This window comes from Sphaeramia orbicularis, chromosome 14 (genome assembly GCF_902148855.1).
Source record: "Sphaeramia orbicularis chromosome 14, fSphaOr1.1, whole genome shotgun sequence".
In the NCBI taxonomy this organism is placed as follows: domain Eukaryota; kingdom Metazoa; phylum Chordata; class Actinopteri; order Kurtiformes; family Apogonidae; genus Sphaeramia; species Sphaeramia orbicularis.
Genome location: NC_043970.1, coordinates 33907763 through 33924534, shown reverse-complemented (window position 1 = coordinate 33924534; position 16772 = coordinate 33907763). Strand labels below are relative to the sequence as shown.

At 37.1% G+C, this 16772-nt stretch overlaps 2 protein-coding genes across 2 annotated transcripts; one reads left to right on the top strand and one right to left on the bottom strand.

Moving 5' to 3' along the window:
- Positions 1-1274: 1274 nt before the first annotated feature.
- On the top strand, positions 1275-9298 carry LOC115432881 (calpain-2 catalytic subunit-like). The gene is made up of 22 exons (XM_030153950.1): positions 1275-1317; positions 1428-1686; positions 1795-1882; positions 2000-2115; positions 2230-2363; positions 2483-2675; positions 2761-2835; positions 2947-3032; positions 3119-3190; positions 4526-4683; positions 4800-4957; positions 5070-5081; positions 5184-5386; positions 6489-6576; positions 6673-6744; positions 6868-6925; positions 7042-7097; positions 7258-7329; positions 7450-7528; positions 8168-8281; positions 8448-8500; positions 8604-9298. Exons 2-22 carry the CDS (start codon positions 1453-1455, stop codon positions 8628-8630), a joined length of 2148 nt encoding a protein of 715 aa, XP_030009810.1. The 5' UTR covers positions 1275-1317; positions 1428-1452; the 3' UTR covers positions 8631-9298.
- A 544-nt stretch (positions 9299-9842) lies between these two features.
- nsrp1 (nuclear speckle splicing regulatory protein 1) lies at positions 9843-15075 on the bottom strand. The gene is made up of 7 exons (XM_030153951.1): positions 15040-15075; positions 13247-13337; positions 13098-13154; positions 12859-12987; positions 12395-12602; positions 11481-11583; positions 9843-11011 (listed from the first exon to the last, which is right to left on the bottom strand). The coding sequence occupies exons 1-7, from the start codon at positions 15057-15059 to the stop codon at positions 10180-10182; spliced, it is 1440 nt and encodes a 479-aa protein (XP_030009811.1). The 5' UTR covers positions 15060-15075; the 3' UTR covers positions 9843-10179.
- Positions 15076-16772: the final 1697 nt, after the last annotated feature.

The following is a 16772-nucleotide window of genomic DNA, read 5'->3' as shown; positions in this document are numbered from 1 at the left end:
TTGTCCTATATAGTAATAATATATTCATATATCCATATTTAAACTAGATATTATCAGCACATATGTGGCAAAGCCGCACTATGAAAAACAACCGGATTCCCCCCTCAAGCCTTTTCCTCTCTGTATTTAGTAAAAATCATTTGTTTGTATTTGTTTTTAAACTGTTTGATGTTTGGACATTGTTTCAGCTCCACACTCAGTCTGTTCCATAGTCTTACACCATTATTGGATAAACAGAATCTTTTCTTCGTGGTTCGACGTCTTTGTATCTTAAAATTTGAACACTGACTTTAGAGATACATGATTGTCAGAAGATGGCAATTAAGCACTGCAAGCATGATGATCTTACAGAATATGATGCATTGCTGTAGGTTGAACTACCAGCAGTACTCAAAGTAGAACACATGAACTTAACCTTAAACATGTACAACAGTAAAATGCAACATACACATTACTGCAGCAAACTGAAAACACATGAACAGTGACTACTTTGGCTTCTCAAATTTTAAGTACATTTTGCTGATAATAATATATTTATGATTCTGACTGCAGAATTGGACCTTTTCTGCAGTATTTTATTTGTATTTATTTATTTAGTTACAGGACAGTATGTATTGGCATTAGTTGCAGCAAACAAGATGCATGCACCAGATTTTAGCAGAAAAGCTCATTTCCGTCTGTTGTCCTGGACAAACGACTAACATAATAAAACATCACATAGATTACGAACTACTAGTACACTGGAAGAAAACCGTTTGACATGACAGATATAGGAAAGTTTGCTCAGACTGAACGGTTACAGCCAAGTATGGAAAAAGGGGCTTACCTTCTGAAAGTACAATAACATTTCCTATAAAATGTTGCATCAATGCTGCATCGGTAAATTTATTTATCCCAAATATGACCATCTTCCACCACTGATTTATTTTTTCTTTATGTTCAGTTCTTTCTTATAGCTCATTGGGATAGAAAAGGTAAATCCATACTTAACAACAATACAAATATATTGTTTATGCAATTGTATATTACAAAAAATGCAAGTGAGAAGGTAAAAAATCTAAACCATCCTGTTACATGAGGGGTTTATGACTTTGTGACATTTTCTGATGATGAATGTTAGAAAAGTCTTCATCCCCACTAATCTCAGCTGTCAGTCATGTTGGCTCTTCTGTACATTCTGGCACATTCTTGGAGGTGGGTCTCAAACTGTAAGTGAAGTCAGTCTGAATATATAAGTGAGGTGTTCTCTGCAGTACAGTCACTGGATCTCCAGGGGCCTCTCCTGTAGAGCAGCGGTTGGTTAAAGTTGTCTGACAGGTATTTATCACCATTTAACTCCGGTTATTAAAATGCAAAGAAACTCAGGTTTAAATTGAACTGACTGGATTCAGAAACCTGTTATTTTGTGCTCTCTTCTAACATTTCAGCTACTACCTGAATCCTCTGATCAACATGCCTGGGACTTGCACATCCATCATCAACATGCGCTACCAGGATGGTAGCGAGGGGAGTGCCTCTAATCCAGCCAAGTTCAACAACCAAGATTATGAGCAACTACGAGATTACCATGTCCGCAGACAAAAACTGTTTGTGGACAGCAGCTTCCCACCTGACAGCGTGTCTTTGGGACGCCTCGAAGCCCTGAGTGGTGGGATGGACAGGCTTGTACAGTGGCGCAGACCAAAAGTAAAATTTGAATTTAATGTCAAACAAATGCATTTTACAGAACAGCAAAAAGTTTAAATTCCAAGGCCTTGCTTATGTCTGATGCATGTTCTTTGTTATTTTGTGCAGGACATCCTGAGAAACCAAGGCAAGAATGCTGCACCTGTTTTCAGTTCTGCAGGAACCTCCAGGTTTGACTTTGGTCAAGGCAGTGTGGGTGAGTCTGTCCATTGTTCACACGACTAAAAAAAACCATGGGAACCAGTCAACACCCTGCTTATCTATTTGAACTATGCAGATGTACAGGAGATAAGTTGTAGTTTTCTTTGATCAGGTAACTGCTGGTTTTTGGCTGCCATCTCCTCCCTGACGATGCATAAAAAGCTGATGGGACAAGTTGTGCCAATGAACCAGTCCTTCGACAACTACGCAGGAATATTTCACTTCAGGGTAAAGATTTAGAGATAATTTACAAGTGCATGAAACACGTGATGTACAACTTCTGACTCACACAACCTGTGATTTGAGTTATGAGTTAAAGTAGCTTATTCTGATCTTTGCCAGTTCTGGAGGTACGGCAAATGGGTGGATGTTGTCATTGATGATTTCCTGCCAACCATTGGAGACCAGTTCATCTCTGTGCATGCAAAAGGTGGAAATGAGTTTTGGGTTCCTCTCCTGGAAAAAGCATATGCCAAGTATGTAAACTCATCCTAGTTTTCACAGCTGCGGCACAAATAACAGTGACAACTTTTCTAGATTTGCTAAATTCCAGTCTTTAATAATACAAGCATATTTTTTCTTCTGTCTGCTCCAGAGTATGTGGTTCATATGCTGACATGAATGCTGGCTTGACAACCGAGGCATGCAAGGATCTTAGTGGAGGTGTGCCCATGTCTTACCAGCTCCACCAGGTCCACGATGCAAACCATGATGAAGAGCTGTGGCGCTCCTTGAGCAATGCCACCGGGTGCAACTCACTGATTTGCTGTGGAACTGCATCAAAAGATGTGGGAGCTAGTTTCTCCAAAAAGCTGTTATTGATTGTTAGATTTGTAACTCATTTGTTTGACGTATGTGAGTTGTCTGTTTCAGGGGAGGATAGTGAACAGCATAGCACACACTGGGCTGGTGGATGCACATGCCTATTCTGTTACAGGAGTAGCTGAGGTACAGATGCACAGACACATCAGGCTGAATGATGAGAATAATCCCTTGGTCTTTATATGTTTGGTTGGCAGTACGTTTGTCTGCACTAAGTTTCCTCCTTTTATATTACAGATACCTCATCGTGGCTCCAAAGTGAGGCTGGTGCGTGTCCTGAACCCTTGGGGCAAACAAGAGTGGAATGGAAAGTGGAGTGACGGGTACACCAAATAAGCAATTCTTATACAGATATATAAGAATTCAAGATAAACAAATCTGTTCAGTCATTTTCACATTTTCTGCTCAGGTCATCTTTGTGGAATGAAGTAAGCAGAGAAGACAGGGACAAGTGTGTCAAGCGTAATGATGGAGAGTTCTGGTAAGTCAGATGTGCCACTTTGAGGTCTAACAGGTGCAGAACATGCATTTTGCTTCCTTAAAGGGCTGACTCATATTTTGCTAAACCCACTTTTATTAGTCTTTGGTTCATTTATTTGTGTATTTGGACCCTAATAGTTCATAAAGTTTGAATTTGAACTCTCCAGGTGCCACAAAGCTGTTTTTATATTCATTTCAGACAAAATCAAGTGGATTTCTACAAACTGTTCCAATTCCTGCTTAATTTGTTATGTTTCATAACTCGTTACGTCACGGCATTTGCACATATAAGGTCAAGACTTCCAACGAATATTTCTCCAAGTACGAAATAATTGCTTGTCAGCAGCAGCGGTTGTAGTAAAAACTGAAGATATGTCCAAACTTCAAGCCGATTACCTAAAATGTTCAGTTGTTGGTTGTATTAATGAACACAAGTGGCTGAACGGGAACAGAGCAGCACAGTCAACAACCTGGAGGGGGTGGGGCTTGAAGTGGCTCTTTTGCATTTAAAGAGCCAGTGTTCAAAATTACTTTTCTGGTGTCATTACTCAGAAATAGGGTTGAAGATGGACCTGTAGAGTTGAATTAATGAAGAATTCAGTTCCAAGCAGAGCATTTACAGCACTGTTTTTCAACCTTGGGGTCGCCTGAAATTTCTAATAATTGATTTAAAAAAAAAACAACGTACTAATAAAAAAATGTATGGTGAGTTGACAGAGACAATCACAATACATTAAAGACATGACTGAAACTGAAGCACTGTGGAACTGTTTATCTTTCAAATGTTCATTGTGGTCAGTTTCAGATGCTGCAGCTCTTTCATAAGTCATAGTTGGAGTTCTTGTTTGTTCAGTATTAATTGTCAGCCTTGTAAATCCAAGCTGGACTGACTGTACATATCCTGACCTAGGAAAATAAAATTCTCACTTTGTGCAGTAATCTACACCTGGCTTTTCTGCCCCCATCCATAATAATATACATTATATAGACTAAATATGTCTAAAATTAACATTTATTTACAACATAGTATAGCAAACTATTACATGATCAAAAACAAATTAATTTTACAAAAAAAAAAAAAAAACTGTCTCTATTTTGAATGTCTGGGGTCACCAGAAATTTGTGATGTCAAAATGGGGTCACGAGCCAAAAAAGGTTGGGAACCACTGATTTACAGTTTATGTAGACCACAGGGAAATGTTTTAAAATGCATAATTCCATTTAAAAACGCTAAATATCACTCCTTTAAAAATGCATAATTGATGTCTTATGTTGGTACTTGTGTGTTGTCTCTGTAAGTTGAGGATTTATTTTTCCGTGGTGTGTTTTCTGTCAGGATTGAGCTTGAGGACTTCTGTCACTATTTCAACATGTTGTCCCTCTGCTGCGAAAACCCGAACTTTCTGGATGGTGATGTGACCTGCCAGTGGAAATGCATGATTTATGATGGCAGCTGGGTAGCAGGAAGCACTTCAGGCGGCAACCTTTTTAGAAGTACATATGATTCATTCTACAAACTTTAAGGAAAATGTGTTATTTGTTGTTATTCCATGCAAGCACAGAAATATCACCTGCCTGTGGTTTTTTTTTTTTTTTTTTATCCTCTATAGATACCTTTTATAAAAACCCCCAGTATCGCATCCAGGTGTCTAATATCAACAAAACAGAGGTGGAGGACAAGAACGTCTTGATTTCTCTGATGCAAAAAGGACAGCATCAGAACCGCAAAAGTGCAAAAAACTACCCGATTGGAATGACTATCTTTAAGGTCAGCATCCTGAGTTTGAGTTCATATGTTATTTCTATTTTCAGATGTTTTAGATGAATCATTTCTGTTACATCCAGTGTAATAATTCTCGGTCTTATGTCATTTCCAACAGGTGCCACCAGGGGTAAGCACCAACAAAACAAATCTCATACTGTGAGCACAGAGTAGCAGAGAGTGTATAACATGTGTGACAGGCACTATTTAATCAGTATGACCTTCTTTTCAGACCAAACAAGGACGTCTGCGTTCATACTTCTTCAGGTCCAACAGACCCATCAAGCAAGGCCAGCAGTACACATATGAGAGGGAACTGATTGAACAGCACAGTCTGCAGCCTGGGGAATATGTGATCATCCCCTCTACCTCTGAGTCCCACATGAGCACAGACTTCGTTCTCTCCGTCTACACCAAGGCTGATGCAAAGATCATGTAAGGATAGTTAACATACTCATTTCAATATGAATCATCTGGTTTATTAATCATTTTATCCTTCTAGACTCTGCATCCGCATATCAGGACGTTTCTGCGCTGTTCACGTCTTTCTTTTTCCTCATTAGAAGATACTGTTTCGTGCCTTCTAATGGCAATATACAGTATATACAATAGATTCATCAATGTAAAGACAAAACAATGATAAACTAATGCAAAAACACAAAATCCTTTCAAATGTAATGACTAAAAATTGGTAATTTATCCTTAATAACATTTATCATTTGATAATGACATAAACATTTGGTGGATTTTAGCAATCAGCAAGCTAGGATGGGGGGGACTTTTAGATTTGTTCATGCAGAGAAAAGGCCTTGAAGTGACCCTCAAAAAACACACCCAAAAAAATAAACCAAAAAAAAAAAAAAGTGTCCTGCAAGGGTCTGGGAATTTCTGTGTGCAGTGTGGCATACCTGTATAATATGTTCCTATTTTTACAAAGTGAACACTGCAAAATCTTTTTTGAAGGATTTCACACTTTATGATAAATGTGGCAAACTGATCCTATGGGAGTATGGAGCAAAGGAAATTTATATAGTATAAAACTTCATCAACTATCTACTGTACTACTCTTCAACTATCAGCTGTAGTATAGAGTTAGCTTTTGTATATTTTAGTAGTATTTCAGTAGTATATGTATATTTAATATTAGCTTTTGGCACATACCTACATTTCTAGGTATTTTGTGTGATATTTTTATACAGTCTTTTTTGCACTAGGTGTTTTTGCTGATAAGCAGAACAGAGCTGCTAAACTGATTTTCATTGTTTCTGTGACAGTGACAATAAAGATCTATTCTATATAGTAGGATGCATTCAGAATCAATCAGTGGAAGAACAATATGAGAGGTCTAAACTAACACTATTAAAATACTATTTTTATGGTATTTTAAAAGATTGCCATGGAGTAATAAAGGCCTTTTATTTTTACACAAATCCTACAGTGTGCCTTGGAATATTTTTTGAAATCTTGCAAGTTAATGTGGATTTTTTTGACTCCAAACAATATGAGAGGTTTTAACAAATTCTCTCACTCTGTCCAGCCCACATGATGGACATGATGATGACGACGATGATGATGATCATGATCATGATCATGACAATGGAGAGGAGAACTTAGTCCTTCCTGAGGTATAAGACGAAGTACTTTAGAGTGCATAGATTGAGTTAAAAAGGGCAAATACTGTGTGCCAACCTGACCTCTGATGTCATAATGTGACACCTTAGATACCAACTGATGGAAAACACATAGAGGAAGACAATCCCACACGTGCCCTGTTCAATCGCTACGCTGACCAGGTGTGTTCATTTCCTCCTGAAAATCAGTTTTCTTTCTTCTGTCCTGTCATTCATACTGATGTTCTTTATTTTAATTCTATCACTGAACCATAGTTTTTTTGTTGTATTTGTGTCTGCTGTCAGAATGGTGAGCTGAATGGTCGACAGCTGCAGAAGCTTCTGAATGACAACTTTCCTCATGGTAAGTTGATTTAGATAATTACAAAAAACAACAAAAAAAAAACAAACAACTGATTAAAGACAAGTCACGACAATATCTTTTAGCAGTACAATTGAGTTGTTTATGTGTTTTCACAGGGACTTGGGAAGGCTTTGGTTTGGATACCTGCATGAGCATGATTACTGCAATGGATGTATCCTTAAAATAATAATACAAATAATGTGTACATTTTTTATTTCTGTTAATTTCTCTTACAAATTTAACTTTATTCTAATGTCACAAAAGGTACAAAATTATGACTGAGAGTTTAATTGTTTTGTTGACTTTGGATGAGTCTTCTTTAATATGCAAAGAATGACAAGAGAATGCAGCTGATGAGCTTCAGTGAGTTCACCGATTTCTGGACTAAGATCAACAAATACAAGGTAATGTAACCTATCAACAGAAGATCACATACCTCATACAATGAATCACAATTAAATATTTTCTCACTCCGCTCAACAAAGTGATAGACATCTGACAGAATGTGTTGGTGGCATTTGCAGAAACTCTTCCGTGCCCACGATGTGAATGGAAATGGAACCCTTTCTGACCAAGAGCTTGACAGTGCACTCCGGGCAGAAGGTGACAACAGACAACATTAAACTACATTAACCCATAAAGACCCAAACCAAAACCATCTACTGATCTGAACTGTTTAATAGCTGTTGATCCACTAATCCTATCAATACATGTAAATAATGTATGTAAAATGCAGCTTGTCGTCTTTTCATGGTCATTAGATATGACCCATTTGGACATTCAGAGGCATCGTAATTACCGTGGAAGTCCAGTCATCTTCTAAAACATTGATTCACCAGTAAAACCCATGGAGTTGGATCAATGACAGTGGATGGAGACACTTAGTTTGTGTTCAGTTAATGATATATTTAGCTGAAAAAGTCACTTTTTCTTTGGTTATCTGTTTTTCATATAATAACCCTCAACTTTAATTGGAGCTTTTATGAAAAGCTACATGATCAATAAATTAAATATAGGAAAATACCTGATCTGATGTTCACTGAAAAAAAACACAAAATACAGAGGATTATGTCATAATAAATTGTGATAAATCACTTAAGAAAAGTGAAATATAGAGAAAAAAATATTTTGGAACTGTTACAAAAGTAACACTGGGTCTTCATGGGTTAAGGCCTCAAACAAACGTATGAAAGAGTGATAGGTGTGACTACAAATGACCTCTTTTCCTCATTTCTGTGGCAGGTATTGACACAAACAACTCCTTGATCAACATGATAGTGTTCAGGTTCGCCTTCTTCTCATCCACTGACCTGCAGAGCTTCCTGACACTCATGTTACGCATGGAGAAAATCACAGGTGACCATCAAAAAAAGCTTTCATTTACTGAGAATGAAGGATTAAATTAATCTTGTTTTGATCAAAGAAAACACAGGTAACAGTCTAATAGCACTGAAGGTTACAGGTTTGGACTGTCTTGAAAAGTCATTGCATTTTGAGTGTGAAATTTATCTTTCCTTTACAGCGATTTTCAAAAACAAGGCATCAAATGGAGTCATCACTTTGACCCAGGAGGAGGTTAGTACATTGCAATGCATGTAATTTTCAGCATGTCTCAATCTGTGCAAAGTATTAGTGTAAAAATACCAGTCTATACTGACAACTCCTTTCTTTTTTTCAGTGGACAGTGATCTCCATGTACCTGTAGACCAGAGCTAACAACAGAGGAGGCACCACAAAGTGAATACAATGATTAAGTTGTAAAAGTGTGCCATCAAACTGTCTACATGGAAAACATACTGGATTATGAAGTGGTAAATCAACCCACTCCCATGATTCTTGTGTGCATGTTTAAGAGTAAACCACAAATAAAAACAATACAATGCAAAATATGGACCACATGTTTTTATTAACTCAACACTAACAATGCCAAAAATAAACAAAACTTCCACTGAAGAGGTTTAATTGCAACATTGTTGGCTCAGATCATTCCTTAACTCATCTTCCAAAGTCAGCGGTTTGATAAAATTACTTAATCACACGTACTCATTTACAGCTCTGGAAAAACAGACCAAAATAAAACTTCCACACCTGAGCCACAGAAATGAGATTAAGAGGAAGGTAGATGATCAACACCCATGTTGAAACATTCTTCAGGCCATATTTGGCATCCAAATATAGACAGATGATTAATGATGTAAATAAAAGGTTAGAAAGCACAACTGTTAACATGTACTGCATGTTAGCTCTGTGTATGTGGTTACCTTGTCAAGTACTAGAAGAGGTTTGAAATCCTATTTATATTTAGTGCAATACAAACATGCACAAAAAAAGTTAACAACAAAGACTCCCTGAAACAGAATGAAAGAGAAATAACTAAAAAAAATCAACTGCATCATAATCAGCCTATTACCTTCTTTCCTTCTTCTTCCTCACATTATCCAGACAAGGAAATTAAAACCCACTTCCATACTTTTCCATAACCCATGGCATAAAGCATCAGACAATGACGTGACATACATAACACGTTACATAAAAACTGTTTGAAAGATGAGGGCTATTCCACCAAATATTGCTTTGTGAACCAGTTTACTGAAATAAAACATGAGAACTGTGTTATTTAAAACACAATGAACTTATTGCTGCATTGTTCATGGTCTGATGTTTTTGACCTGTTTTTATTTTTTTGACCCTTGGCCCTCACCAAGGATACTGTCATCAGTCCATCATCAGTCTATCTGTCCCTCCGTACGTGCAAAAACTTTGGCGTGCACTGATAAGTCAGGCCACTGGGTGGTAGTAGTGCGACTGATAAGTCAGCCCGAGGGTTTCCAAGTGCGCACATTATATATATATATATATATATACATATATATATATATATATATATATATATATATATATATATATTTTTTTTTTTTTTTTTTTAAACAGGCTGTAAAGAACAATGTCTTATTAGAATTTAGGAGAAATGTTTACAGTAGACTAAAGAATAACAAAACCCAAACACATGCCTATAAATTATAAAACCAAGGATCTCTTCAGTTTTTCCAGAACTGTATGTGATGAAACAAAAGTTCTCTTATACATGTATTTACAAATCAAAATCAACATTAATTCAAGTCGCACCATAACACTCACAAATGAATCCCATACTGTCCTCCTGTGTTCATGTCACTGAAGACCATGAGCGCCCTCTGCTGTTTGAGTGTGTCCATTACAGCTCAGTGACGTTTGCGCCCCATGATGCTCGGCTGTTAGTCCTCCTCCTTCTCGATGTAGCTCTTGGCGCTGGACCGTGCCATCTGCCTGGCCAGGTACCTCTCTCTCGCAGACACCACAGTCAGATCAGTGCTGCGCTTGGCAAACTTGTTTTTCTCCATTTCCTCACCTTGTTTGTTGTCTCCTTGTTCGTTTTCCTTTTCTTTCTTCTGTTCTTTGACTTCTTCAGCCTTATCAGGATCTTTCTCCTCCCTCTTTTTGTCCTTCTCTGGGTCCTTCCGTCTCTCCCTTTCCTCATCCCGATCCTTGTCTCTCCGCTTGTCCTCATCCGAATGCCTCCTCTTCTCTCGTTCTCCGTTCTTATTCCTCTCCCATTCTTTAGGGCTTCTCTCCCTCTTCCCATGTCTGTCCTCTCGATCTGCATCCCCTCTGCTTCTGCCATCTTCCCTGCCTCTGTCCCTTTCTCTTTCTCTGTCCCTGTCTCTTCTTCTGTCCCTGTCGTCTCTCCTTCCTCCATGCCTGTCATCCCTCTCCTTTTCCCTGTCTCTGTTTCTTTCTCTATCTCGGTCCCTATCTCTGTCCCTCCCCCTGTCTCTGTCTTGGTCTCTATGACTCTTCTTATGCCTGTCTTTGTCCCTGTCTCTTTCTCGTTCCCTTTCCTTTTCTCTTTCCTCTCCACTCCCTGAGGATGGAGACCTTTGTCTGTACTGTCGTTTTGAGTGTCCTGCACCTGCTGCAGGCTTATTAAACCCAGATTTCTGCTCATGCCCCTCCTCACTGTCACTACATGAACTTTTGTCACGGGACGGTGGTGAAGGGACAGGTGATGTCCTCTCTGTGTCTTCTGAGGCCTTTGAACTCTGAGTACTGGATAGAATAGAAGAGAAGAGAAGAGAAGAGAAGAGAAGAGAAGAGAAGAGAAGAGAAGAGAAGAGAAGAGAAGAGAAGAGAAGAGAAGAGAAGAGAAGAGAAGAGAAGAGAAGAGAAGAGAAGAGAACTTTGTCACTGTTATAGGAAAAACGAAAATCAGTTTAGCAGCTTTGTTTCTCTTTAGCAGCAAACACTTAAAGTGCAAAAAAAGACTGTATGAAATGCCACACAAATTGTACCAAAAATATCGACAATGTACAAAACTACAAGAAATACTAAAACATACAAAAAGCCAACTCTATAATATAGATAAAAGAAATAAGCGCAACATATAATGGATATGTACAGGTAATATAAGATATATACAATATACAAGGTGAAATTCTTCAAAAGAAACATAAAGGTGAAGATGGTGAGCTATCTGTACTTGATGTGTCACATGATATGCTGTACAGCAATGCCTGACCTGTTAGCAGACCGTTCTGGTATGGGTTCCTCTCCTACAGTCTGATTCAACAGGTGTCGGTAGAAGCCACTCAGGTCCTTTTGCTTCTTCACATCCAAAGCAGCTGAAAAAACCCCAAAATACATTACACAGGAATGCGCTGTATGGATGATAATCTCTATGGTCTAGCGATTTATTCAGTGATATTACTGTATTCTTTGAGATTGTACTTGTTTCCTTTAGTAAGGTAAACCTCTGGTTTGCTCCCAATAATAACATGGTTTCTGTGGGTTTCAGCAAATTAAATTGAAAGCTTCATTTATTTATATACACCCAAAGTTTGCAAACATGCAGTGGACTTCAATTTTTTTATTTCCCTACTGGCTTCAACCGACCACTAAATATGTGTCCATATTGCAGGAAAGTAAACAAAATAAATATGTTGGTTTGGTTTTGTAGTTTAAGTTGTGAGATCGGTGTGATCAAATGGGGAAAATTTTCCCAAAAACACATTTAAAAATTAAACTGCAGAATGAGCAAATTAGAAAACATATTCACTTCATAGTTAATAATTTTACAGACCTCTCAAAGTTGTATTTAATGTAGTTAAGGCATAAGGTACCAATTATTGGATTTTAGACTTTTTAATGACCTATGGAAACCTTGAGGAAAGGGAGTAATACTTTAGTTTTAAATGGCTGGATATAATAGAATCCATTAGTACCAGAGGAAAACCCCAAAATATAAATCTATTTTGTAACTAAAAGGATCTTGCATCTTGAGATTGGATACAGATGAAATTAAAAAAACAAACAAAAAATAAAACGGCTGTTCATTCATTACAGTGTTAAAAAATGAGATAGGATTCAAACTTCCTTCATTCTTAACACATCATCATCCTGCAGTAAGACAACAGCCTTCAAGTATCGTCTTACCCTCCATCGCTGCCTCTCTCTTCTCCCTCTCTTCCTCCTCCTTCCTCTCCTGGAGTTTTTGCCGGTAGGCTGAGGTAACATAAGCCTCTTTATCAGCAAACTGCTCTCCCTCTGCCTCCCTTTCCTTTTGGATCTTTCTCTCATCCCTTCGTTCTTGTTCTTTCTTTCGCTCTTCAACTGCTTTCATCAACTGATGGATATACTTTGGCTAAACAAAGACACAGACAGGCATACAGAAGTTACTGAGGATAACAGGTACAGTTCTCTTTTTTTCCCCCCCACCATCGTCCAGGACACAAACCAGCAGCACTGCAGAGACTCGGCATCTTGCTCCATTTTAGCAAAGAAAATACTGGAAGATTAAAACTACTCTTGGACAATTCCTCTAATCATCTACAAGATAATTATGAGGGCCATGTGTTGACAAGTTCTGCAATACAAGTAATCAGCAGAAGAGACATTACCTTTTTGTCAGCTCCTCCAAGAATTTTCTTGTTGCTCTCAAGTCTCTGTTTCTGAATGTCATCATACACAGCATCGTAGTCATACACAGTGCTGTCCTGATCTAAGGCCTTCTGCATTTCCAAACGTGTCTTTAGAGGCAGAGACAGAAAAGGAAAAGAAAGAGCAATGAAAAGAGTAATACACTGTTTACAGGAAAAGACAGAAGAAAATCTAATGTAATAAGTTTGAACCGCCTCACCTGCTTCATCATCTTCTTTTTGGCAGCTTCTCTCTGTAGACTCTCCCCAACTGTTGTCTGAGAAATACACAGAAAGTAAAACACACCAAGTCAATTTGGCAACCAAAAAACTAATTTCTCTATTTTCAGGGTTTACACATTAAACATACTTCATCATCAGAGTCATCTCCAAACACTGATGGTCTTTGCAGGGCTCCACTCTTTGCTGTTCCTTTTTTCTGAGGCAAGATCAGCCCATACCTGTGCAGAATCAAGAAATATTTTAGAAGACTTATTACATCCCACCACGCAAAGGTAATATGCTAATTTATTAAGAGTGGTACGTGAATATATTTGATTTTGAATATTTTTGATATTTGATTTTTTGTATTCTCTTGTGTGCTTACTGATTAGTGTTAAATTCTCAAATAACTATAACCCCTCTCCATTTGTTTAAACTTCACAGAGTGCATTAGTTTTGGGGGTTAATTTTATTATTACCAAGTAAATGTATTTTGTAACCTAGAAATTCACCATTTAGTTTCCTTATTTTTTCAGACAAAACACTGAAAACAGGACTTTCTTCTGACCACATGAAAATTGACTTTTTTATTTTGAAATAACCGAAATAAACAGATGATATCCATTTAGCAGTTGAGAAAATTGTCCTACTTTTCTAATCAATACTAACTCATTAAAATTCTCAAGGGCAGAGGAAAATAAGTTATGAAGCTGAAACAGGCCTGTTTTCCTGAACTAATGAGAAGCTGACTTTTTGACATAGGCCTTTCTACTTGGCTATTAGAGGAAGCAACACTGGATTACCCAATTCTAAACTACAATGTCAAATTCAAGGTAATAATTACAACACTGGTAAGGGCTGACTGTCTTTGAAGAGTGGGAATGTGTGTTAATATTGATTTATATAGATGCTATATGTTTTTGTATTGTTAGTTTGTACCATTTTATATTGCTGTTTTTACCATAAATGTATTTTTTTCTCAAAAAGTCTTTGTGCAGAACATCAGATGTTCTATATGTCCATCGTTTCACTACATTGTCCCTGATAAATCAATCAATAATAAATAAACAAATATCGACCTTACAGAATATTATGCATAGCTGTTGATTAAACTACCCAACATTTTTTCCATTTGTTCAGATGAAGTCAACCTAAAATGTACCTTACAGCAATACAATTTAACAAAGCAGTAATATGATAGATATAATAGTCAAACAGATGTGGGGACAATTTTACTGCACAATGACCTGATCAACTTTCATACATATATGTATCTTATTTATTTATCTATTTTACTAAAGGTGTATAAAACAGAACTACCTGTTGTGAAATAATTACAAAGTGGTATTATGTATGCACAGGATCTGAATACTGAATAGCACAAAACTGTAAAGTTTGTAATGAGCTTCATGCATTCCAGCCTTTTATAGCAAAAACGAGGCCAAACAGCTGAATTTAAAGTTAACCTAATGAGTAGCAGAAGGTGCAGTTTTGTGATAAAGATCTCACGCTGAAATAAATCAATCAATAAATAAAATACGTAACACTAACACATCCAATTGAACATACATGTAACAGGTCAGATGCATTTCAAATGAATGTTTCAACAAATCTCCACAAAATATCTTTGAAAAACGTTACTGCGTTGCATTGCTGGTACAGTTGAAAGAACGCTGCGGTGTTAAAAACAGGACACATTGTAAAAAGACAATAAACTCTTCTTTAATAAGTGAAATGAGTTTACGTTAGCCTCTTGTTAGCATGTCGCTGACTAGCTGAAGTACAATGAGTGAATCACTGTGTACTATAACGACGCAGTGCTGTAACACCGCGGCTGCAAAATATAAGACTTGACACTCTCCTACAGCAGTTGTATTTATTAATAAGTATGAAATATCGACCACACATTGTTTAAAACACGTTGGAAGGCTTATAACTTACTGTTTCGTAGGGACCGCCATCTTGCGTCGCTGACTGTGAACATACGCTGCTGATTCGACACGTTAATAAAACACTTAAAGGACTTATATCACCAAGGTACACTTAAGCTGCTATGTTAGTAAAGTCATTATATATATATTATTAATACATATAAAAACTCCACTAGTTACTTTAGTGTCTTTTTCCTGATTTAAGGGGATGAATCTGTTGCGAATGTGCGGGTGTTTTGTCGGAGGTACTAAATTACATGATTTCCAAAATGGGATTTATAAAGCGGCTAAATCCCGCAGCCAGCCATTTTAAAATCAACAAGCAATGCAAAAATATTCATAGTTTTCTTTTTTCCTGGTCAAAAACTGTTTCAGTAAATGGGTATGTAGATTAAGCAAAATGTTATTATCTACTAGCCAGTAGATGGCGACGTTGAGTCAAGTAGCCTGATCCATCATTGATCAGTGCACTTGATCCAGAACAGGTTTACGCAGGATTTATATCCAGAGTAATAAATTAAAGCCAGTAAATTCTCAAGATTGAGACAGATCACTTTTAGGACACAGTTGTAATTTGTCATTCTCAGTTAAAGCCAAAGTATCAGTCATTTTTTATTAGACTGCCTGTACATTTCATTTGTGCTACTTAATGCACAGATTTAACATTTTCATGCTCATGTCAAGCCAAAAATAAGTCACTCACCATTACATTTTATGTAGTTACTCGACACATTCATTTTCATAAAAATGGAATTTACACAGTATTTCACAGGAAAAACTCCTCTCACAATCTTCACATTTCACTTTTAACACCATCATGTTATAAGAATTTACATATTAGAGACAGAAAAAAATAGAACAGACAGTTTCTTCTTATGAACAGTGTCGCCACATTACTGTAGAATAATGTGTCTATGAACGATACAGTGGATTTCTTACTATGACAATTTATAGTAGCTTTAGTGATATTTCATGTGTTTTTTGTTTTGTTTTGTTTTTTCCTTGCTGTCAGCTGATTTATTTTAAAACTGCGGTAAGTCATTTTCTTAAATCAGATCAGAGAGTGCATGGCTCACCTGTGATTAAAGCTGTAGCTTTGACCTGCCAGTGCATCCTCTGAGTGTCTCTAAATCCAAACACCATTATCTCTGTCATAATCTCCATCTCATCTCCTTTGTGGCCTCACTGTTAATCCCTCTGGAGCAAACAGAATGACGAAAGCTGCCTTATGGATGGATGCATGGATTGAAAGACGGTCTCACTGGTGCTGAAATGATTGATGAAGATGAACTGATGTGTAGATAATTGGAACTGGAGTGACAGACACTAAGTGCAAATCATTAGCCTCATAGCATAATTGCCTAAGTCATATTTTTGGCCGAATTGTGATATCTGTGTAACTTTACTCTCTTTAAACTGCAGCTTCATTTTGCATGAATGGCTATGATCTGAAAAAAAAAAAAAAAAAAAAAAAAAGACTTAGACAATCATGCTATGAGGCTTACAAAATATGAAAGATGGACAGACTGAGCAAATGCTGTTAATATCACCAAATTAAAGATATACTGTAAAATTATGTTATTAGAATTATTTTATCTTAATTTAAATCCTCTAAATCAGCATTAACAAATCTTATTAACTGCAAATTAAAGTAATTATCAGGTAAGATAATGCCAGTGTTACCAGCAGTGCTGTCCAGCTGTGCATAGTTGTATGCATCTGGGTTGTGATTCAGTCTGATGA